The 22,730-nt window shown below is 41.3% G+C and overlaps 2 protein-coding genes and 1 non-coding gene across 11 annotated transcripts in view; 1 reads left to right on the plus strand and 2 right to left on the minus strand.

The window, feature by feature from the left end:
- The window catches only part of IMMT (inner membrane mitochondrial protein), a 44,651-nt gene extending 34,777 nt beyond the window's left edge, over positions 1-9,874 (plus strand). For all 7 annotated transcript variants that reach the window (XM_046661399.1, XM_046661400.1, XM_046661398.1 and 4 more), the window contains 5 exons: positions 2,526-2,540; positions 3,852-4,075; positions 6,640-6,771; positions 7,748-7,877; positions 8,925-9,874. In XM_046661399.1, coding sequence (XP_046517355.1) covers positions 2,526-2,540; positions 3,852-4,075; positions 6,640-6,771; positions 7,748-7,877; positions 8,925-9,538 — 1,115 coding nt within the window. In that variant the 3' untranslated portion in view covers positions 9,539-9,874. The remainder of the gene's footprint in view (positions 1-2,525; positions 2,541-3,851; positions 4,076-6,639; positions 6,772-7,747; positions 7,878-8,924) is intronic.
- A 5,128-nt stretch (positions 9,875-15,002) lies between these two features.
- PTCD3 (pentatricopeptide repeat domain 3) overlaps positions 15,003-22,730 on the minus strand; it is a 30,798-nt gene continuing 23,070 nt past the window's right edge. For 2 of the 3 annotated variants that reach the window (XM_046661425.1, XM_046661424.1), the window contains exons 15-24: positions 22,001-22,090; positions 21,682-21,710; positions 20,669-20,775; positions 19,890-19,968; positions 19,698-19,788; positions 18,697-18,782; positions 18,059-18,207; positions 16,525-16,566; positions 15,948-16,106; positions 15,003-15,677 (exon numbers count right to left, since the gene is read on the minus strand). In XM_046661425.1, coding sequence (XP_046517381.1) covers positions 15,599-15,677; positions 15,948-16,106; positions 16,525-16,566; positions 18,059-18,207; positions 18,697-18,782; positions 19,698-19,788; positions 19,890-19,968; positions 20,669-20,775; positions 21,682-21,710; positions 22,001-22,090 — 911 coding nt within the window. In that variant the 3' untranslated portion in view covers positions 15,003-15,598. Of the gene's footprint in view, positions 15,678-15,947; positions 16,107-16,524; positions 16,906-18,058; positions 18,208-18,696; positions 18,783-19,697; positions 19,789-19,889; positions 19,969-20,668; positions 20,776-21,681; positions 21,711-22,000; positions 22,091-22,730 lie in introns of those variants that run through there. The other variant, XR_006888628.1, reaches the window with a different exon arrangement.
- LOC124240499 (small nucleolar RNA SNORD94) lies at positions 16,997-17,133 on the minus strand. Its single transcript, XR_006888892.1, has one exon. It is a non-coding gene; the product is annotated as a small nucleolar RNA SNORD94 (small nucleolar RNA).

Here is a 22,730-nt window from a genome sequence, read left to right on the forward strand (position 1 = left end):
ATATTTGTCTTTGGTCTTTCCACTAGGCTGAATCCTACTAATTTTTTCATGCCAGCCTCTGACGTTTTCACTTTTTAAAAAGTCTTTTGCTGATTTTGAAAATGTCCATTGTAAAACATGAAAACATTGAAGCAGTCATTCTCAACCCAGGGCATTTTTGCCTGCCCGCCTTCCTGGGGGACATATGGCAATGTCTGGAGATATTTTTGATTGGCATGTTGAGGGCTGCTTTTGGCATCTGGTGAGTAGAGGCCAGAGATGCTGCTTAACATCCTACATTGCACAGGATAGCCCCTCACAATGAAAAATTATCTGGCCCAGAATGTCAGTAGCACCAAGGTTGAGAAATCCGGCATTACAGAAATGTATCATGTAGAAAGTATCCTGTAGAAATGGCATCTGGTGAAGTTTCCCTTCCACCCCTGCCCACAGCACACAGTTTTCCTCCCAATGTTGCTGATTACTTTTGTGTCTCTGGAGATAGTGAATTATTCCATGCTTACCCCAGCCCTCAATAGATATCCCTGCCTCTGAAATCTGCATTCAAGACCTATACCAAACTCATTGGTAATGGTTTGCGTTATCAGTTATTTTGCTCTTATTAGTCTTATTTCCCTATGTTATAAATGTCCTGGTGATAATTCATCTAATGCTTTTTCTGTGTTCTCCATACCTGAGCAGTGTCAAACATATAATAATAGCTAACATTATTGGGCATTATTTATGTCTAGCACTGTGTCCTAAGTATTTCACATGTATTAACCTATTTAAAGTTCCTAACAGCCCTATGAGGTAAGTTTTGTTATTATGCCCATTTTGTAGATGAGAAAACTGAGAAACACAGAGGTTAAATAACTTGCCCAAGGTTGAGGATAGAGCCAGGATTTCATTCTCATCCACTAGCCTCGCTGTTCTCTGCCTGATTGATTTGTATTGGCAGCATAGGACTCCCTTTTGGGCTTTTGAGAAGAGGAGTGATGTGACTGTAATAAGGAGGAAAATTAATTTATCCGAGATTGAGGGTGTAGGGAGGGATGCCCAAGGGCAAGGAAGCTAGTTAAAAGCTGCTGGAGTAATCTGAGGGCGAAGTGCTAGGGGCTGCGTAGTGTGTATGCTGGGGCACTGGAAATGAAGACTAGGAAAGAAACTTAGAGGTAATCATTTAGCAGTTGATTTGTTGAACCATAACTTATGTGAAGTTGACAGTATACGTATACACTCCCTGGTCCAGCAGTTCAGCTCCTGGTGTGTGCTCAAGAAAACTCACACGGTGCTCAGGGAGACTCATAAAAATGTTTAGCAGCACTGTGTTAAGAGCAGAAGAATCAGAAACAGCTAACTGTGCCTCACATATGGCAGTGCAAATGAATGAACCAGAACTACATCTCCCAAACATAAATGTTAAGAAAAACAGAAAGTTGCAGAAGAATACTAGGGTAGGATACCACTTACATGAAGCTTAAGAACATGCAAAACTAAACTATATATTGGTTAAGGATGCATACATGTGCAAAGTATAACAAAATGAAGGATAAATACCAGATTCAGATAGTAGATACCACCATGGGGGAAGGGAGGAGGAGCCATTAGGAAGCATGCGAGTGTTGCCAGGATGGGAGAATGGGGTGCAAGTTGTAGATTGTCACTATTCCAGAGGACATTTCCTTTATTGCTTATGGAGTAGTGTATATAGCCATATTTATGTGCGGTGTTGAGACTGACATTCTCTCTCACCTTATCTATCTTTGCCAGTTTTTCCTGCAACATTGGGACAGATCCTTGTTCTGGTTAAATACCAGATTAAGTAGTTGACTTTTAGAGCGATTTTGGATGAAAAATACTTGTCTTTGAACTTGTTGAATCTCAGGAGCATTGCCAGGATGTTAAGAAGCTCATACTGAGGGGCAGGAGGCTAGCTGGGGTTTCCCTCTCCTGTCAGGTGCTCGCTCGGTGGTGCTTGTGATCATGGCTGGCAGCATCATCCAACTACTCAGAATGTTATTTTTTTTCTCCCTTACTGTCAAATCAGCCAATCGTAGTTCTTAGTTTAATTTGCACAGGTTAAATACAAATTTAATATGAATTCACTGTTTTCAAATTTCCAAAGAAGAAAGATTAATTTCTTAAATATTTGAAATGTTAGGAGAGGCCTAGTACTAAGAATAGTCAGGACCGTGACTTAGGGAAATACTCTATGAACTAATGCACATGGGGGGTAAACAAGAATTGTAGTTTCTATGTAAAAGCTAAGTTGATTGCTTTAGCAAAAAATAGACGAGTCCCTGGAAACCAAAACTATCCTTAATATCAATGACTCTCTTATTTTTCTAATATTATTGTTTAATGTTCTTTTCAAATTTTAGGAAATAAACTCTGTCATTTTGCTTTCCAGTACTAAAATGTTTTTTCTACTGCTACTATCTGGTTCCTTCTTGTTTCCTTTTAGATGTGCCTATTTAATGATTAATAACTGAAATAAAATAGGTATGTTCTCTTTTTCAAACTGTTCTTCTTTTCCTTTGTAGGTATTTCTGACCTAGGTAAGTAATTATGAGTATTTTATGTTTTGAGTCTTAAAAGACTGAAGTCTTTTTGTTTTGTCTGAAATTCTTATACTAAACCTTCTAAATAATAGAAAGTAGACTTATGTTCATATGATAAATCTGATTTGGATATTTTTGTCATCTCTGTGCTCTCAGGAACAACAGTGTTTCACCAAGTGATTGGAAACCTGTAGATGTGTGATATGTGTATATTTTGTAAAATTTCAAACATTAACAAGTAGGAAGAAAATTACAATGAAGTGTGGACCTATCACCCAACTTCAACAGTTATCAACACATGGCTGGTTTTGTCTCCTTTATTCCCCCAGCTTATGTTGAAGCAGATCCCAATATCATATTCTTTCACCTGTAAATACTTTGAGCATGTTTTTTAAATGTAATCACTATACTATTATCACTCTTAATAATAATACTGTAATGTCATCAATTGGCTATTTAGTGTTCAAGTATCCTCACTCACTTCATAGAATGATTTTTTTTAGTTGTTTTATTTGAATCAATATCCAGTGGAGTTACACATGTTGAATTTAGTCAGTAAATTTCTTATCCCCACTTTGTTTTTTGCTTTTCAACCTATTTATTGTGGAATTGAGTCATTTATCATATAGTATTTCCCACATTCTGTATTTTGCTGTTAGAGCCATAATTCTTAACCTGTGGTAATATATCAGGACACTTTTGGAGTGTGAAATTTGAAAAAAAAGTGTGGAAGCCTAAATCAGACTCTTTGGGCATGAATATTTTAAAAAGCTCTATAAATGATGACGATGGACAGTTCTGGTTGCAGATCACTATTGTAGATAATATCATCTGTTTAAGAAAAGATACAAAAACCCTTTAGGGAAAAGTTGGAGAGAATTTGAATTTGATTAGAGTCTTAGCAGAAAGAATCTTAATTGGATGCCTGTTATGACTAATTGTAGTTATGCATGAAAGAAAATATAGAAGTGATTGTATATGTAAGCTTTGTCTTCAGAGGCAAAATTATGATGAGTTATAAAGCTAATTTATAATTCAGATTGGAAGCATGAAATTGGGTTCCTGGAAAAGAACTGATTATATACTTGAAGGCCTACCTAAATTACTTTGCTTGGCTTTGAAAGTGCCTTAGTTGTTGGACACAAGCTATGAATTTCTGATTGCACAGGAGAATTCAGATATCTTTTCAAATGTTAGCTGCTCTTTGCTTTTCTTTACAGCTGTTACAATTAAACTGCAATCAGTTGGACCTTGTAGATATATGATTTTGGTGAAATCATTAACACTTTAATGTGGCTCTCTGTGTAGCTGACAAGCTGTCTACCGATGATCTGAACTCCCTGATTGCTCACGCACATCGCCGCATTGACCAGCTCAACAGAGAGCTAGCAGAACAGAAAGCCACAGAGAAGCAGCACATTGCATTAGCCTTGGAAAAACAAAAGCTGGAAGAAAAGCGGGCATTTGACTCTGCAGTGGCAAAAGCATTAGAACATCACAGAAGTGAGATACAGGCTGAACAGGACAGAAAGGTAGAAGAAATGAGAACAATTGCCTGATGTTTAAAGTGAATCTAACTTGATTATCTACTTCTAGAGATAATACCAGCAGTCACCGACTTTAAAAATGCTAGATGTAAGTCATGCCGACCCACCTGTTGAATGGAGCTTTGGCCCTTGTTCTAGTCGGAACTTCTAGAGAAGGACTGATGTAGCAGAGTTCCTGTATGTTGAGCAGATCCTGAAGTGTGAGAAAGTAACAAGCTGCTAGTTTCCAGGATTATCTAGTTTATCTTTTCCCAGCGGAGCCTCTGTCCCCTAAAGCAGTGCTGAAAGAATCTCTTTTGGATTCTGAGGTTATTTTTCTCCACTCGTGTTTTTAAGTAATTGGTGGTTAAGAGTGGATTTTCATCCTCATCATCGTGTGTTAGATAGGTGTCTACAGGCCGATTTGGGAACCTGACTACTCTTCGTGTCCTCTCGGCTGCGCAGTTGACTACTCTTTCCTCATTGAAGCTCTTTTTTTTTGGTGAGGAAGATTGGCCCTGAGCTAACATCTGTTGCCAATCTTCCTTTCTTTGCTTGAGGAAGATTGTCACTGAGCTAACATCTGTGCCAGTGTTTCTCTGTTTTGTATGTGGGATGCCACCACAGTGTGGCTTGATGAGTGGTGTGTAGGTCCGTGCCTAGGATTCAAACCAGTGTACCCTGGGCCGCCAAAGCGGAGAGCGCAAACTTAATCACTACACTACTGGGTGGCCCTTTGAAGCTCTTCCTTCCATAGGCTGCCAGATACCACACTCTTCTGGCCTTTCTCTCACCTTGCTCCCACTCCTTGGGCTCCTTCTTTGCTCAGCCTCAAGAATTGGCATGCACTGGCATTGGTTCTGAAACCTTTTATCCATCTAAACTGTCTCCACGTGTTGTCGTCTAGTCCTGTCGCCTTGAAGTTTAAATACTGTCTGTCACTGAGACATTAATATTGCTAGCTCTGACCTCTGCTCTGGCTTCAGGTTCCTGGCCAGACTTGATGTCTCCAGCTGGATTTCAGTAGTTGTTTCATACTCCACATGTTCAAAACAAACTTCTTGATTCTCTCCAACCTGTCTCCCAGCCCCTCAGCTCGTTTCTCTCTAAACCTCCATGTACCCAGTTGCTCAAGCCAGAAATCATGCTTCGTTGTTTCTCCATCAACTTTCACATCCAGTCCATTGACAGATCCTACCAGTTCTGTATCCAAAGTAAATCTCAGATCTGTCCATTTTTCTCTTTCTCCCTTACCACCACCTTAGTCCTGAGTATCATCTTAACAGCTTCCCTGTTTTCATACCCGTCTTTCTATGTCTGTTTACACAGGCAAGTGGTCCCTATAAAACATACTCTGATCAGACACAGGCTGCTGAGAGTCCTCCGCTGACTGCCTGCTGCATTTAACAGAAAATCCAGATCCTTAACCTGTGCCAGAAAGGCCTTGCTCTCATTCCTGCTTGCTGAGCCAGGTGCCCGGGATTTTTCTTTTTTTCTTTCTTTCTTTTTTGATTCCTTGACTGCATCTCTTGCCGTGGGAAGTCTTTCCTCTGCCCAGTACGTTGTTCTGGCTCATCTCTTGAAACCTTGATTGTAAGCTTGAATGTCACCTTCACAGCCCAGCTTTTCCCGTCCCTTCAATGTAAGGTAGAGCCTCTGTATTACTTTCTCTCATATTGGCCTATTCTTGTAAAAACAAGTATCACAATCTGAGATGTGTGCTTTGTTTACTTGTTTACTGTCTCATTCCTTCACTGGAAAGTATGCCACATGGAGCGAGAAGTTTGTCTGCCTTGAGCGCTTGCCTCTGAGTGTGTGGTAGGCACTGTCTGGCACAGGGCTGGCACTTCATAAATATTTATGCACTGACTGAATGGATTCATTCATTATATTGTTTCTCAGAAGAAGTCAGTCATGAATTCCAGGTCATCAATGTTAAATAATTTGCAGTGTGACCCATGGCCAAGTGTAAGCAAGACATGATAGGCTTTTCATATTTTGGTTTCATTTGGCCTGTGATGCATCTACATTGATATTAAAGTAAGCAGTTTTCTTTGTTTAGAAGAAATTGTATTCAGTAATTGCCAGATACTTATTTCTTAACAGTTCTTCACAGTAGGCATTATTATTCACAGATGAGAAAATGGAGACTTGAGAAAATAATTTCTCCAAGGTCACAGAGCTGGTGTAGTGAAGCTGTGTTTCATCCCGTCTTTGCAGGTTGTTTTTCCCCCATGATCTGAGATTTGTTAATTCTCAAGGGAGTGTGTGATTTGGGAAATTATAAGGAGGCAGCCTGGTGATATGGAAGAACACAAATTTGAGGGCAGAGAGACCTTATTTGAAATCCAGTTTTTGCCACAGCTGTGTGACCTTGTTTGAGTTGCCTTCCAACGTTCCGCTTTCTGATGCATATGAGAATTAGAAGTAAAGAATGTGTACACACGCATGGCACATCATGAGGGTTCAGGACAGGGAAGCTGCTATCATTGTTGTCACTAGTCTTTCTCTTTTTCAAAAAGTATATGTGGAGAATTGAGAACTCATCATTATTGTGTTTGGTTTTGCAGGTAGAAGAAGTCAGAGATGCCATGGAGAATGAAATGAGAACCCAGCTTCGCCGACAGGCTGCTGCTCACACTGATCACTTACGAGATGTCCTTAGGGTACAAGAGCAGGAGCTGAAATACGAATTTGAACAGGTGAGGACCTGTCGTAAAGCACCGACTCCCCTTCAACCTCCTTTTCCCCTTTACATTAACTCGCTCTCCCTTCCTTTTAACGTGCTCTGTATGTCATTTCCCCTGAGGATGTGGAGTAACGGGGAAGGATTCCTGTGGTACCCAGCCTGGGTGGAGTGGGGCTTTTATCTGTTTGCAGAACTGCTCCTTTTTACGTAAAGGTGAACCTGTGTGTTACTGATCAGATGTGTTCTGTATCTACGTCCTAGTCATTTGGAGCATTCAGAGCTTCAAGGAGGGTTGGTAGAGTGGCTTCAGGAATGCAGATAATAATACTTGACATGTGTTATCTTCACAAAGTCCCGTGGGTCATGTGGTAGTTCTCAGATTTTTATATCTGAGGAAACTTCCCAGAGAGGTTAAGATTGGAAATCACAGAAGTCATCAGGATACCTTTAATCATAGTTTCTACTCAGCAAGTCATTTATATTAACTGATTGTTTTGTCTCACAAGAAAGGAACGAGGTGTTCCACGTAAGGAAATCTTCCACAAAATTGAAATTCATACCACTGTGAGAAGTTATTTTGCTCTGAATTCTACTTGATGGATATTCTTCTGAGAAAAATGAATAATAAGCTCTTAAATAGGGCTATTGAATAAAAGTTAATCTAATTATTATGTTTGGGTGGCAGTGCAGTTATTTTACTTTCTAAAGTTGGCATTTTCTCATTTTAGTAGCCTTTTTTCTTCTCCTGGTCTGCTTCCTCTAATATTAGGTTCCATCAGTAAATTTGTAGAAAATTATACATCAAATAGAAGTTGTAGGAAATTTTTGAAGCCTTACATGTTTATGGGAATTTCATGACAATAGTTTTGAGATTTTAAAGGCCCTGTTAGCTTTTAGAGGTAGCAGTTGCTGGAAGACTGAGTGTCTGGATAAGTGGCATGCGCTGAGGTAGCATCGCTTGTTTTTGTACACTCTTTATTTTATTTCAGGACCTGTCTGAGAAACTCGCTGAACAAGAATTACAGTTTCGTCGGCTCAGTCAAGAGCAAGTCGACAACTTTACTCTGGATATAAACACTGCCTATGCCAGACTGAGAGGAATCGAACAGGCCGTTCAGAGTGAGCACATCAACTTCTTACAGATAATTTTATTCAGTCCAACTTCTTAGGATAATTTCTTGTTACAAGGATAATGGGATACATGCATTGACATTAGGGCATAAAGATGCTGAAGTCACTCCAATAAATTGGTTCATTTCTTAGAAAATCAGCCCCAGATTTGATAAGTTTGGAACATAGAAAGTTGTGAGAGGAAATTAAAAACAACTAAAAATTAAATCTAAATAACTTGAAGTTTTACTCCTTATGTGACAGTCATGAGATCACCATTTACAAGGCAGTTTACCCAGCACAGTTTGGTTATGTTTCATGTGCCCTGAATGGAGAAAAAGGTTGGTGTGGCTCCATGCGTGCCCTCCAGGCCCTGCTGACCTGTCTCCAGCCCTCTTGTTGGAGGGTTATCTGAAGGCTGGTGATTTGCTGGTTGCACCCACCAGATGGACCGTGGTTATGGTGATGCCTCCAGGTGCCCCACTGAGAGGGCAATGTCCTGACAGAATGTTGATAAAATGGTTTCTTTGGGATGTGTGGAATCTTTTTTGTCAGATCATAAAGATAAGCTAAGTACTCATGAAGTTTCAAGATCCAGTAGTGCATTAAGTTTATTTGAAGTCTCCCATTCCTTTGCAGGAAGTTTCTGATGGCCTTGGCATAAGTTTTAGTTGAATTTAAGTGTCCTGTTTCTTTCTCAGATATTTCTAAAGATACATCTATCTGGATTAGAGACCATGCGTTGTCCTTACTGTCACAGGAAGAGAAGGGAGACTCAGTTGTGCTTCTGCACACGCATCCTTCCAGTTTTCTCCATGGCTTATTAAGAACAACTCCTCATCAAATTATGTCATGCCTTGTTGCCTCAGGAAGAGGCCAGCTAGGAAAGAACACATGAGGAATAAGTGGGAATGAGGTTGGAAGAGGTTCTCTTGGGCCCCATCTCCCACATGGGTGGATTTACCTTAGTGAAGGTACATCAGTTCTCTGGATGTATGAGGAGGACATGGGGTCAGTAGAGAGATAAATGTTTTTCTTTGCCTTTTTTTTTAATAGGTCATGCAGTTGCTGAAGAGGAGGCTAGAAAAGCCCACCAACTCTGGCTTTCGGTGGAGGCATTGAAGTACAGCATGAAGACGGCGTCTGCGGACCTGCCCACTGTTCCGCTGGGTAGCGCAGTTGAGGCCATCAAAGCCAGCTGTTCTGATAGTGAATTCACCCAGGCTTTAACTGCAGCCATTCCTCCAGAGTCCCTGACCCGTGGGGTGTACAGTGAAGAGACCCTTAGAGTCCGTTTCTATGCTGTCCAGAAACTGGCCCGAAGGGTAGCAATGATTGATGAAACCAGAAATAGCTTGTACCAATACTTCCTCTCCTACTTGCAGTCCCTGCTCCTATTCCCACCTCAGCAACTGAAGCCACCGGCTGAGCTCTGCCCTGAGGATATAAACACATTTAAATTACTGTCATATGCCTCTTACTGCATTGAGCATGGTGATTTGGAGCTGGCAGCAAAGTTTGTCAATCAGCTGAAAGGAGAGTCCAGACGAGTGGCACAGGACTGGCTGAAGGAAGCCCGGATGACCCTAGAAACTGAACAGATAGTGGACATCCTCACAGCATACGCCAGCGCCGTAGGAATAGGAACCACTCAAGTGCAGCAAGAGTAAGGTCTAGGAAGAGTTTTGTAAACTCATATTTCATGTCAAGGAAATCAGTAATACATGGAGGGTTTGCAGCAGGGTCCCAGAATTGTCTAGAAACGAGCAGGTTACAAGTACTGTTCTAAATGTTAACACCTGTTGCATTTATATTATTTCCACTTGCTATCATGTCAGTGAACTCCAGGAATACTTTCTTTGCAACTTGTGTAACATTTTCCGTTTTTCAGGTTTTACTGATCAGGCTTGTGAGCCAATCAAAATAATGTTTGTGATCCCTGTTATTATTGATTTTGCCCTTGGAGCAAACTGAATAAAACAAAAAAATGAAAACCGAGTAGCTTATCCCTTTTCAAAAAGTACCATTTCTGATTCGTTGTGTGTATGAACTGGGTCCCAGAAATCCAAGGCCTGTTCTTGGCTTTTAAGGTTCTGGTGAACTGATTCCTACTGGTCAAACTCAAAAGTGATGTACAAGCCCAAATGCCAGTATAATTGTAGATGTATCAGCCTACTGATTGAAAGGCACTAGAAATAGTCCGTATCCCAAACTTTTTTGATTGCTACCACAAGACACCCTGCCCCCCCCGTGTGCATATATATATATATATATATATATATATATATGTATCTATGTATTTTTTTTTTCTCTTTGAGCTTCTTGAAACACTGCTTCCCCCTTTCTACTTGTGATGCACTGTTTGCTTGTCTGCGGGATTAAAAAAAAATGTTGGTCTCTACCCACAAATTAACTGTTTAGTTAACCCCGTTTTGAGGGTCACAGCTCACAGTTCTGAGACACTGGTATTGACCTTACTCCTTTCTGGTACCTTCTCTGTGAATTTCTTTATTGAAGTTGGGGTGGTGAACCTGGAATCTTAAAAAGGTTCAATAATTTTGTGGTATATTTGAACTGGACTGCCATAAAACCCAGAGAATTTACTTTCTTGGTTCACTTATCTGAAGATTAGGACAATTGTCATATTGGGTAAACATTAGCAAATTCATTTTTTACTCCATGAAAATACTTTTTCTTCAAAATTATTTTTTGTTGGGGTTTATGTATTCACAGAGATTAATGAGAAGGCACTTTTATCTGAGCAATGTATCTGCAAATCATGAAAAAAGTGGAGGGAGCTCTGTTTTATTTTTCTGCAGCGGTATGCTAGCCCCTGAATTTGGACTGTCACATTCAAGCCTGCATGGCACTTGACCTTGTTCTTTGATTTGGGCATCCATTGATCCATCTTGGCCTGAGTTGTTGTTGTTAATATTCCTTATGTTCCTCCTAAAGGAATCCCCTAAAGGGATTTTTTTAATGCTTTTTTTGGGATGAGGAAGATTGGCCCTGAGCTAATATCTGTTGCCAGTCCTATTTTTTTCCTCTCCCCAAAGCCCCCAGGACGTAGTTGTAAGTCATTCGAGTTCTTCTGTGTGGGATGCTGCCACACCATGGCTTGATGAATGGTGTGCAGGCTGTGCCCAGGATATGAACTGGTGAGCCCCAGGCTGCTGAAGCGGAGCAGGTGAGCTTAACTGCTTGGCCTTTGGGCTGGGGGATTTTTAATTCAGTAAGATACATCTAGTTTCTCTGACTAGAACACATGCTTTGTGTAATGTCCTTAACTTCTGCAGGTAGAGTCACTCGACAACTGTGGGCTATTAAGTTTTTTCTGGAAGATAATGGGGCTGCCCTAAGTTCATCCGTTCTTCCCCTTTGCAATGGCCATGAAGTTGCAAAATGCATTAACTTGCAAAGCTGACTACTTCCCTATTTCTCAAATGAGAATTGCTTGTAAGTTTTATTTTACTCATGAAATACGTAAAGTATTACAGTTTATAAGGAAATCTAAATTTCTCTAGGAGTCTAGGAGTAACTTCCTTCAGGTATGATTATCTGAGCTCACAAGCAGCAAGCAATCCTGAGTGGTTTAGTTTAGCTCTGTAAGTCAAAATCACGAAGACCACTGGCTTTCAAACTGTAGTAGATGCTTTAGCAAACCTCCCCACCCCCACTACATAGTGGAAACAGGCTGATGTTGAAAAGGGGTCTCTGCTTGGCCTGGCCTTGATCTTCCTTCCTCATGCCTAGTAAAATCCATCTTCCTGAGATGTCACTCAACAACCCTTCAAGTGAAAACGGCCTTTATTTGGGCCTAAAGAGCCTTTTCATCACTTCTCAGTTCTACTTCCAGGAGGTGGAGTCCAAAGGAGCAAGGTTGGGGGACGGTGGACACAGCCCCGGGCACTTAGGGTGGGGCAGCTTCACAGCACGTCTGCATTTAACCTGCAAGTCATGTTACACCTCTGCCACTTCCTTTCCTTTCGTTGTCTCAATCTGTTTTAGCCTTTAATTGGGTTACCTTCTTGCCTCCTGAGTGCTGCAGACAGTATGCCTCAACGTTTTAAACTCCAGATTTATTAAAATTCTGATCTTTGCAAAATGTCTGAAGTTTCAAAATCAGTAATGTAACAAACTAAAATGTAACTTTAGTCTTTTTTAAGGCATACTCCTTCTGTAGTCCTTAGTATTAAATCCTCTGCTCTTAGCAGGTTCTGGATAAAAGCAGTCTCCAAGTCCCAAAGGAGTTGTCCCACCAGTTCTAAAGTAACTTGCTTGTACTGAGTGCAGGACAGATAATTTGAGTTAAAAGGGAAATAAAAAGGATTAAATATCAGACAAATCACTCTTCATCAGCTCCACTGGTCACCATTTTCCCGAAACAAGGCTAAGCTTCCCTGGTTTCCTTTCCGTTGCTGCCGTTAGGGGCCTTGGGGACCCTGAGATTGGCAGGGGAGCATGAGAAACCAAAGGGTTGGGAGTGGGGAGGAGCAGTACCTGGCCACTCTGCCCTTGTCCATGTGAGGAGGCGACGTGGTCCCACTGGCTTGTTAGTCTGATCTAGCTGTGTGGACAATGCCCTGGGGTTTTCAGGAAGAGGAAGGGGCTCTGGAGCGATGGAGGCAAGGGCCAGTGCATTATTGTGGGGACAGAGTGCTCTGGTATTGGTGGCAAAGCTTAGATTTCCCTGGGAATAAATTTTATCATGACCTTTACTCCTCTTGGACATTCTTAGTTTTCAAGTCTAAACTCTTGCTTAGCTCTGGAAACTTCTGGGCTTGATCTCCAGTGGTCCTTCTGAATCTTCTACAAAGTCCACGGCTGTGCAGGTTGGCTGGACAACATTCTTTTACAGGACAGGCTCCTTTCGGGGCCAGGCTGGAGGTTCCTTCACTGCCCAGGCGTTGTGTACTTACATCTGATCATATCCCAGCACACTGCCTTCTAGCAACCAACCCAGAGACTCTTTTCTCTGCTAAATGCCACTGTCTCTGACTCTAAAATGTGCCCTGCCCATCCATACTCCTAGTGACTGCTGTCTCGGAGCATATCCTATTTCAGTGTCTCTCAAACTTTTTTGACCATGACGAGCAGTAAAATAATTTATATCATGATCTGGTACATATATGCATGTATATCTTTATTTATGGCACTGTAAAAAACGCACCACAAAACTTTACTGCATGCGACGTACTTAAATTTTCTAATCCATTTCATTAAAATATTCATCACCCACAAAAACTGATTTCAGACCCTGCAGACTGACAGATATAAGACAGTCCTTTTATTGTTAGAGTCCTCATACATCCTGTTGAACCAAAATCTGCTAGTTTCCAATTTCCACACATCGGTAATCTAACTGAGACAACACTCAAGTTCATCCCACATACATTAAGACACCTCCCTTTACCGTTCCCATTCCGTGAGTCCTGACTCCCATTTGCTCTTCTGTTTGGTTTCTTCTTTTCCTTTTCTATATAAGCTACTCACAGGTAGTTTCACTACCCTCAGTTCCCAATTTCCAAAAGGCTGTTTTCAGATTTTTATTTTAACATAGTTGCTTTATATACGATTAATGCTGATGCCTCTCAGCTCTGGCATCATTAAAGCAGCATATCCCCTTTTAATGCTGTGAAGCTTTTCAAACTTGATTTGGTCCTAATTGTATTGAGTTATAAACCTTTTTCCTCGTATCATTTTGTTTAAAATGTTAAACTGAGTTCTATATTGTAAATAGAAATTTCTCCTATATAAACATCAACTGAGATGTTGACACTGTTCCGTAAGAGTGGTCTTAAAAATGAAATGTTCTACTTCACCAAGAAGCCCCTCATTTTTGTAACTGCCATTTAGGAATGCAGTTTTTGAGTTGTATTGAAGTGCAGAGACAGTGGTAGAGCAAGTAGAGACAGCAATTTAAGGGGAGACCCAGGACCAAAAGCAAAAATTGGTAGGTTACTTTGGCATAGAAAAAGAGAACATCTTTTACTATCAGAGGCTACTATTTCACCAGTTAGTGAAATCAACATTTAACAATAAGAATGGAGACCAATCCTATAGGCCTTAATTTTTCCCCCAAAAAGTTCAAAGCAGTTATTTGCCCAGAGTGGGGGTCTGGAATATCCGTAACAGTTAAAACCACTGAGCTACACATCACCCACTTTGCAAGTCCACTAGACTCACATGACATCGTCCAGATGGACTTTCCCATCAACTTTATAGCAGCAAAGCATTATGGTGAGGATTCAGCTAGCACCTGGCAAGGGGAGAAGTTACCACAATTAGCAGGATTGCACTGAGGGAGTTCTCGCAGAGATTCAGGCATTTGCAGGTGTCGATGAACCGGGGAAAGAAAGGGCTGAGTTAACAGAAGCTCCCAGGCAGCCAGGTTCTCCTTGGAAGTTGTAAACCAAGATCAGAGGCTAACCTGCTCTATCTGACCTTTTGCTCATTTGCTCTGATATGTCAAGAGGCTAATGGTGCAATGTACATGAATGTTTAAGTAGCTGACTACTGTCATTTCCCCCCGTCTTTGTCCGTCAATTAGATGTCAAACTTGGACATTCTGGGAGAGAACGTGCACTGATACTTAGGTTTCTGAAGATGTATCACTGGGTTCCAGACTAGAGAGAATGGTAAATGGAGATGGGAGCAGCCATCAATACAATACACTAGCAGCCCATAAACGTCAACCCCGGCAGGCTAAGGATGAGGTTGCTCCTCTGTGAGGACTCATGGGGTGCCTCAGTAAATCTGGGAATCAGATACGAGCAAAGCAGCCTGTGGGAGAAGCCCTTGTGAAGGTCAAAACGCTTCTGCAAACCTCTCAAATTCCTGTTAGCTTCCAATATTATCTGAAAGCCATAGTGGTTAAGAGAGAAATGCTAGAAGTACAGGTTCTTGACCAACTTGATTACCAGCAATGCACAATTGTAACAAGACATTTCAATCATTACGTCACCACAAGCCCTCAGTGAGACCACACTAAGTACAGCACAACTAAAGAAGGTGCCAGCACACACAAAATAGGGGGAGAGAAAGGAGGAGACGAAACGCTCTTGTGCAAGCCCCACGTCTAGTGGGAGGACTATGGCAAAGGCTATATAAAGACAACATAAATACCTACACATGTACAGTAATTACATGTTTATTTACAGTCTTCATTTTCCCAGCTGTGCAGCCTAAACTTCTGCCGTTGTCATTTAATCAATTCTAAGATGCACAATTTTTTACATCTAAATATCCCTGAAATTGGGGTACTACTGACCCATTATCAACTGTGATGTAATTGTATGACAACTTCCTTTAGACGCCTTCTCTAAGATCAAGAAGTACCCGCATCACAGCATCACCCAATGAAGGCTGAGCTCCACAAGGGGAGGGCAAACCAGTGACCACAGAGCGTGACGTCGGCTGACGAACACTGCAGGTGTGCAGAGCTTATGCCGAAATCGGGAGCTATGTACCTCACAACGTGTGTCTAAGGAAATGAAAACAGTAGTGCTGCTTCTGTTTTCAACAATAAACCCTGAATGGATGGTTTACAAAGTATCAAATTAGGAATTTAACCTAAATAAGTCAGTGCTGTATTCAACTGTACTTCAAAGTTCACCAAATCTGTATTACTGTCATGTTTTCTTCGTATCATGGTTAAATATGAACATCTCAGTTCTCAAGTGTAATTACAGCAGCTATGCTAGGCCACAGCTGCTCCTGATCCACCACTTCTATTTGCCTTCGCTGATGTCACTGTCACTGTCGCTGTCACTGTCACTGGTCAATGCAGTTAGGTTTCCCAGGGCTTCCCTGTAAGGAAAATGAACAGGAGCGTTACACTGCAACTCGTTCTGGGGGAGGGGAGACTGCAGCTGCACAAACTATATTTACAAAGGAGAAGGTTCCAACGGCCAAATCTACAGGCCTCCTCGACTTGGATGACAAATGAAATTGTTAAATCAATACATCTTGACTTTTTGCAAAGAAAGAAGAAAATTCAGAGGTTAGAAAGAAGATGGACAAAAGGTCTGCCCCATTTTTCTAACTTTCTTTCATGGTGACATTACAGGACCCACTTACTTTTGCTCCTGGCTGACTGTGAAGTCAGCCATCACTCTCCGGGTGAGGCTCTCACAAATAGGTAAGCTGAAGGCACTCGCCAGCTTCACTACCTCCATGGCCTGGTCAGGGCTACTGGATGCTTTTGCACTGTCCATAAACTCATTCAGCAACTCATTCCTATAAAAGAAAGGCAACATGTCAACAGTCCCCAACTAAACCCCTCAACCTCTTCAGTCAAAGATTTACATGCAAAATCGAGCATTTTATAAAGTTCAGTCATAAAATCCTCAACAGTAGCTCTGGAGGCAATGTTACACGAAGTCTAACTGGGCCAGAGAGAATGGACATTGGTTGAATATGCCCTCACTGAGGATCTATTCCCGTGTGCTGCGATCCCTGAGGACAGATGAAAAACCGCTTGCCTCAGGATGCCCTAGATGGTGGGAGAAACCGTGCATCTGCTCGCCTGTCAGACGAACGCCCAATACACTGTGGCTAGGGTATGTGAAGAAATTCCAATCACCCCACCGTAAGAGTTTAGCCCATGCAGCTAATTCCCGGATATATTCTGGCAGGTCTGTTACCTCCAACGTACCTCGGGATCTTATTATGCTTCCTGAAAAGCTCCAACATTTTCCTGTTCAAGATGAGATAGGAGGAAGATTATGACTATTCATAGAAGAGAAGGCAATCAAACGACCGTAGCTGCTCTCCTGGACTCAGAGACTAAGCATCCTTCCTCACTACAGGGGAAGCTCCTGAAGACGCACATCTGTGAGCTCCACTGGCTCCCAGTCCTGTGTTTACATCACAATCACCTCAGATGCGTCAACCCTCTCCTCCCAAACCTCCTATGTGGACACTGCAAGTGTCACAGGCGATCCCGCTCTGCCGCCAGTGTGGAGAGCTGCTGGGGTATATCCCCTGTAGAGCACCGCCTCAGTCCTCCGAGGGAGGGAGTACATCCCGTGGGCAGCTGGAAGAGAGGGATGCAACTGAGTGCGATCTCCTTACTCTCTCACAATCCAATATGAGTTCAGTGTGTCCTAAAGCTACGTCATGAAGAGCAGGCTCAGATTAAGGCATCAGTCTCATGTAAGTGCTCGCCGTTATCCTGCCACATGCAGGACAAAGGAGAAACACATACACTCAGCTCCCATGACTCAGCTGAGGTCCGTACCCCTGCGCCAATCATCACAGCCTGATTCATAACAAGTGTGTGTCAACCCGCCTGAGTTACATTCAAGCATCGGGCGCTTCCGTCACTAGAAGTGCAGCAGGCCACGTGTGATTCACACTCCTAAGACCAGCTGAGGCAGCAAAGCCTTCATCAGCTTTTCCTGGAGATAGTGAACAGCCATATTCTGGACTGACAATCACATGTTCAAAGTAAGTTACTTTCTTGGGCTGAAGAAGCCATGCACAAGTACCCCCCCATTTACTGACTTTTAGAACTAACACACATTTACAGCCAAAACAAAATACAGCAGAAACACTTAACTGTGACTACTCCTACAAAGTATTCCTTTGCTGACTTCTCTGCTTTTGGAAAAATGAATATGCATAAGGTGTCCATTCACAAAATTAGTATGGGAATGAAACGCTGACAAAACACATAACTAGAATACAGTGGCACAAACCAGACGGATTCTACTCAAGGCCACGTTTCAATACTAGTGAATGCCAGTTTCCTGAAGTCCAAGTATACAACCCACACTGTAAGCTGGGAAGTGGGGGGAGCACCCACAAATGAAATACTTGAAGAAACCTAATGCCCAAAACATTTTCAAAAATAAGATTCTTCGATCACTTTGCTCTTTATTTAAGCAGACAGATAAGTGACTTACTTGCCCACGGATACAGAAAACAGGTCAGAAATGGAAAGAATTAGCCCACGGAACCACATCCTCTCTTAAATACACCCCATATACTGGCCTTCTTCCAAAAGTTTGCTTTTCAGTTGATATTTGGAAGTTCCACTGAAAACGCATTATGTAGAAAACTCATTTGTCTCCTGATAAACTACACATCATAGAGCCAAATTAAGAGAACCTCTCCTGACCAGGGTGAAGGTTCCCTGAGACCCAAGTACCAACGCTGCTAATTCACACCTGGGGGATTGTACTCACCAGGCTTCCTGGGTTCTCCCAGCCCTTAAAAAAAGGACAGCTATATAGTTCAGAGGGTTGGCTGGCCAATCAGGAACAGTCTGTCTGGCATCTTGGTTTTCATACGTAGATTTGATATCTGCAGCACAGTCAGCAAACGCCACCTGAAGCTGAGAGGCTCTAAGAGTCAGCAGAACTGCCTAACTGGTTTTATAAGAATTCAAGTTCAGGAGACTCCATGAGACCATTAAAATTTTTGAGCAAGTGACTACATCACACATATTGCACACAAGTAAAAACAAAAAACCCCCCACTGCCCCGGGGTAAAAATGTGATTAGCCACATCTTTCAAATCCAACTATAGGTCTCTTTTCAGATAGCAATAAAAAAAAAAAACAGCGCAAACTGCTATTAATTATCAGGACAGAGTGAAGTTATTTTCATATTCTTTGCTTTGGTCTAGAGAAATGAGTGACTTTAGAAATGGTAATCTGCTAATGGGTGGATATGTGTAGGTGGCAACATGGGTTTAGATGGCAGAGTTCTCCACAATGACAGATGAAACCAGGGAAAGTGCTCTTACAGGGCCCTTAGTACTAGAGAATATACTCGTTAGCGTACTCTAACAATAACCAAACCTGAGGAGCAATACATCCTACCTCTGGTGGGTGCTGATCCCTTGCCATGAGCATCAGAATTTCTTCTTTCAGGTCACTGCGATAAGTATGACCATATTCTTTACTATCTTGAAACAAAAAAGGAACAAAAAAGTGAGAAGTGATCACCATCACGTAAAACCAACACTCTCTGGCTGACCTTTGTCCACTGTCAGCTGTCAACCATATTTGATGGGTGAAAGTAAGCTGCTGACATTACCTATACCAGGTTTACTCCGAGAATTGCAGAAAACCAGCAGGATGAGTCACGGTAAGCAGAGACATAAGAGCAGTGAAAGCCAATGCCAGTAACCTGTCCTGGTCAAGTGTTAAACACAGCACACGCACTACACTTGAGAAGCCACCAGCTCCGCGTGGTAAGACGCTGTTTCACAGCAGCTGGGTATCGTCAATGGTCTTTTACAATCACTAGAACAGTCTTGTGAAGTAGTAGGGGAGGACTGTGGTCTCAGGGTTTCAGACATGGAAACTTGAGGCAGAGAGAAACTGACTTTAAGATCTCAGTCACCTGGTGGAAGAGATACAGCACCTTCCGCAGCCAATTTATGCACATAAGACACAAACACACACACAAACCAACAGTCATGGATATTTCTTAGAAACACGAAGTATCACTGATTGGTTAGCAACTGAACCACAGTGATACAACATGGCACAGAGGAAAGACACAGGCCTTGGGGTTAGAGACCTGCATTTAGATTTAGGGTGTACCATGTAATTAGCACTGAGTCTCCCTTTGTCATGTCACACAACAGGTACACAAAATCTAGCCTTTTCTTGTCACGAAGGCACTAATTTAGGTCATTTTCACTCAAGTAATCCAATATGTAACATGAGCATGCAAACCTGAAGTAGACCTCAACTAATCTATTCGATTTAGCCAAACATGCAAGTTTTCATCTCTTAACAACGTTAACATGTCTGTTAATCAAAACGTGGGACAATGAAGTGAGACAGGTGTGCACACATAAGCTGAAACCAACCTTTCCAAATCTGAGGGATCAATTCTAGTCGGTTGGCCACATCCAATGCTTGGAGAAGATCTATCAATGTTTGAGAATGGGGAAAGAAGACCTGATTAAGAGAAATACAAATATATTTTTGAAGTATAAATCAGAAAAGATACCCAACAAACATGTCTACAATAATAAATGATTAGTAACGAGTCATCTTACTGAAGGTATCAGGTCCTTATACCACTTCAAAGTGACATCAATTTGTTCCATTAGGCAAAGCAAACTGAAAAACCTGGAACTGCAATGGGGAGAAAAAGTATGTTTATATAATGACACATTACATACAATTTTACAACAATTTACATGTTATAAACAATTTCAAGTTACATGGGCCAATGCTTGACCCAGGAGGTGCTAACTGCTTTCTGGACTTCCTAATTAATAGCTTTTTATGAACTGGTCATTCAGGACTGCCTCCTCAGTATACTCTGAGCTCATGGGGAGCAGACAGTGAACATCATATTCATTTCCTAAGCATTTCATGTGAAGCAAGGATTCATCACACCCTCATTAACAGGCTGCCTCCTTTAGTTCTTGTTTTCATCCGCTTAAAAGCAAATCCACTTAAGGAGTCTCTTTGGACTCTAGTATGTTGTTCATCTTTAAAAACAAGACGCTGTGATGAAATCTTGAGGGACTCACCCTACTAAAAATTCAAAAATATACAATACAAGGGTGTAGAAGATATGTGCATTTAAAGTGCTACAAAGAAAAACAGCTGAAAAGATATACAGCAAGACATCTCATTCTGGCAGATCAGTTTTAGCACTGCTTGAATTTCCAAGCACTCAATTAACATGTACTGTTAAGTGAGGTGTGCTACCTGAAATCAGAGGTGAGATAGGAGGGCCACCAACAGCCTCCCACTTGCAAAATTCACTAATGGTTGCTTAAAGGTGCGCCATTACTGCAAAAGGATACATTTCCAACACACTTACTAATAGAAATTACGTCGATTATCAGGTCCAATGAATTTCCAGTTGTCTCCAGTGTTTAAAAGCCCATGTACTTGGTAAGCAAGTTCTAGATCTCTGAGAGATGAGCACTGAAAATTTACAAGTAGAAGGCATCACTCCAAGATCCTTATCAGCCAAACAGTGGCTCGTTACATAAAGAAAAAAAGCACAAGTTTCTTGTGGAAATACTCATATGCTGATTCAGTGTATTACTGGTGGACAGCAAATGAATTACAAGAAAGGCGGTGGGTAGGGGTGGGAAATCACAACAAACTCCCAAGTTCCGCGAAATTTAAAACAAAATGATTTTGACCTAGAAATTATACCTTCAGAAATCAATCCTACAAAAATACTTGATCACATGCACAAAAGAGAGATGGAATGCCCACTCCAGCATCACTGTACTAGCAAAAAAAAACCCATGAAGTAACTCCAAAATCCATCCATAGGAGAAGAGTTCTAAGTTAAATTGCAGTCTTTCTCATCTATGGAATACTTTATTGCTGTCAACAAACCAAACACCATGGAAATGCATCTGGGTGTGCATGTCTGAATACACAGAGGAAAAACCCTAGAAAGATACACACTAAACTGTAAAGCAATTATCCTTAGAAAAAAAGATATGCTAATTTATTCTGAAACTGCTTGAATTTTTTCCTATAATTAGCATGATAAAATGAAAAACCAAAATTAAAAAGAATCATCTTCAATTTAAAAAGTTACCAACAGCCAAATATGAAATACTCTGAAAACTTATTTGAACAAAAGTATGAAAAAAGACAATGTATACAATAAACACAGGGAAGGGATGTTATGTGATTTAATACAGATTTTAGAGAAACCAATAAGAAAAACAGAACCAAAGACATGAAAAGAAGTAAGAGTTAGAAAGTCAAAGAATCAAGAAGACATCCTCCCACCAACCAGTTACAGATAAATTTAGGAAATGGATAAAAGGAAAAGGGAAAACAAGTTAAGCAAGAAATGGTACTTACAACTCTCATGGCTGACTGAAAAAACGCATCTGAAAAAGAAAGTTCCCAAGAGCCTTGGTTACTATGGATAAAACATATTTTCAAGTCAGTAACATTAATTAAAATCCTGGCAACAAAACTTTCAATGCATAAGACAAACCTAAAGGAATGAAAACTCAAGAGGAGGGGAGGGATACAGCAAAGTGCCACAGACATTTGGCTTTCTCAGAATAATAACCCGAAAGATCACTAAGCTAACTTACACCCTGTCCTCAGAAGCCTCTACTAACCAGTACCCGGAAAACAGGCTCTGTGTTACACAAGCAATTTCTGTACATACCATCATCTGGGTCCTTTGGGGAAAATTTCTTTCCCATTACTTCATTCATGATGTCATAGATTATGAGGGGTGATCCTTTTGCAGAGCTTTCTACAGAATAAGGAAGCAAATGGTTTATCGTGAGTCCACTTCCTCTGCCACCACCAAGCACACAGCACCTAGTACAGGCAGCCACATTTCTCCTTCCTCCACCTGCAGTGTAAGGCCTGGCACAGCTGGTCAGGGCACCAGCTTGCTAAAGGAACAAATGCACCTACAGAGGGCAGCTCTCCCTAAGTTCTGGGACAGTTACTGATCTTTGGCTATTTGCTCCCAACAGAGACTCTTCCCTTCCTTCTTAGTCTCTTCACATGCCTGACTTTCACTGAACTGGGAGACAGACACACAGCCCCCCTCGCCAAACCCGTATTCTTAGGAAAACAAACATAGTTTTTGCTAGTAATCACTACTATTCCTTTAAAGAATAATCAGGATGAGAAGGCCAAGAAAAAGAAAACTGTAGAATTAATGGACATGGACAGTCCTCTAAAATCACATGAACTGAGTATCACTAGGTAAGAAAATGCTCCTAGAATATTCCCAAACACATCACATTATTCACCCACATTCCCTTCCCTACCTTATCCACACATAAGTGATCATAGCATTTTAATGACAGCAGAGATGTATTCTGATAATTTCCTCAAGCAGGTTTCCATTTGCTACCATTCCTAACTTTATTATTAGTTAC

This window comes from Equus quagga, chromosome 5, assembly GCF_021613505.1.
Source record: "Equus quagga isolate Etosha38 chromosome 5, UCLA_HA_Equagga_1.0, whole genome shotgun sequence".
Lineage (NCBI taxonomy): Eukaryota > Metazoa > Chordata > Mammalia > Perissodactyla > Equidae > Equus > Equus quagga.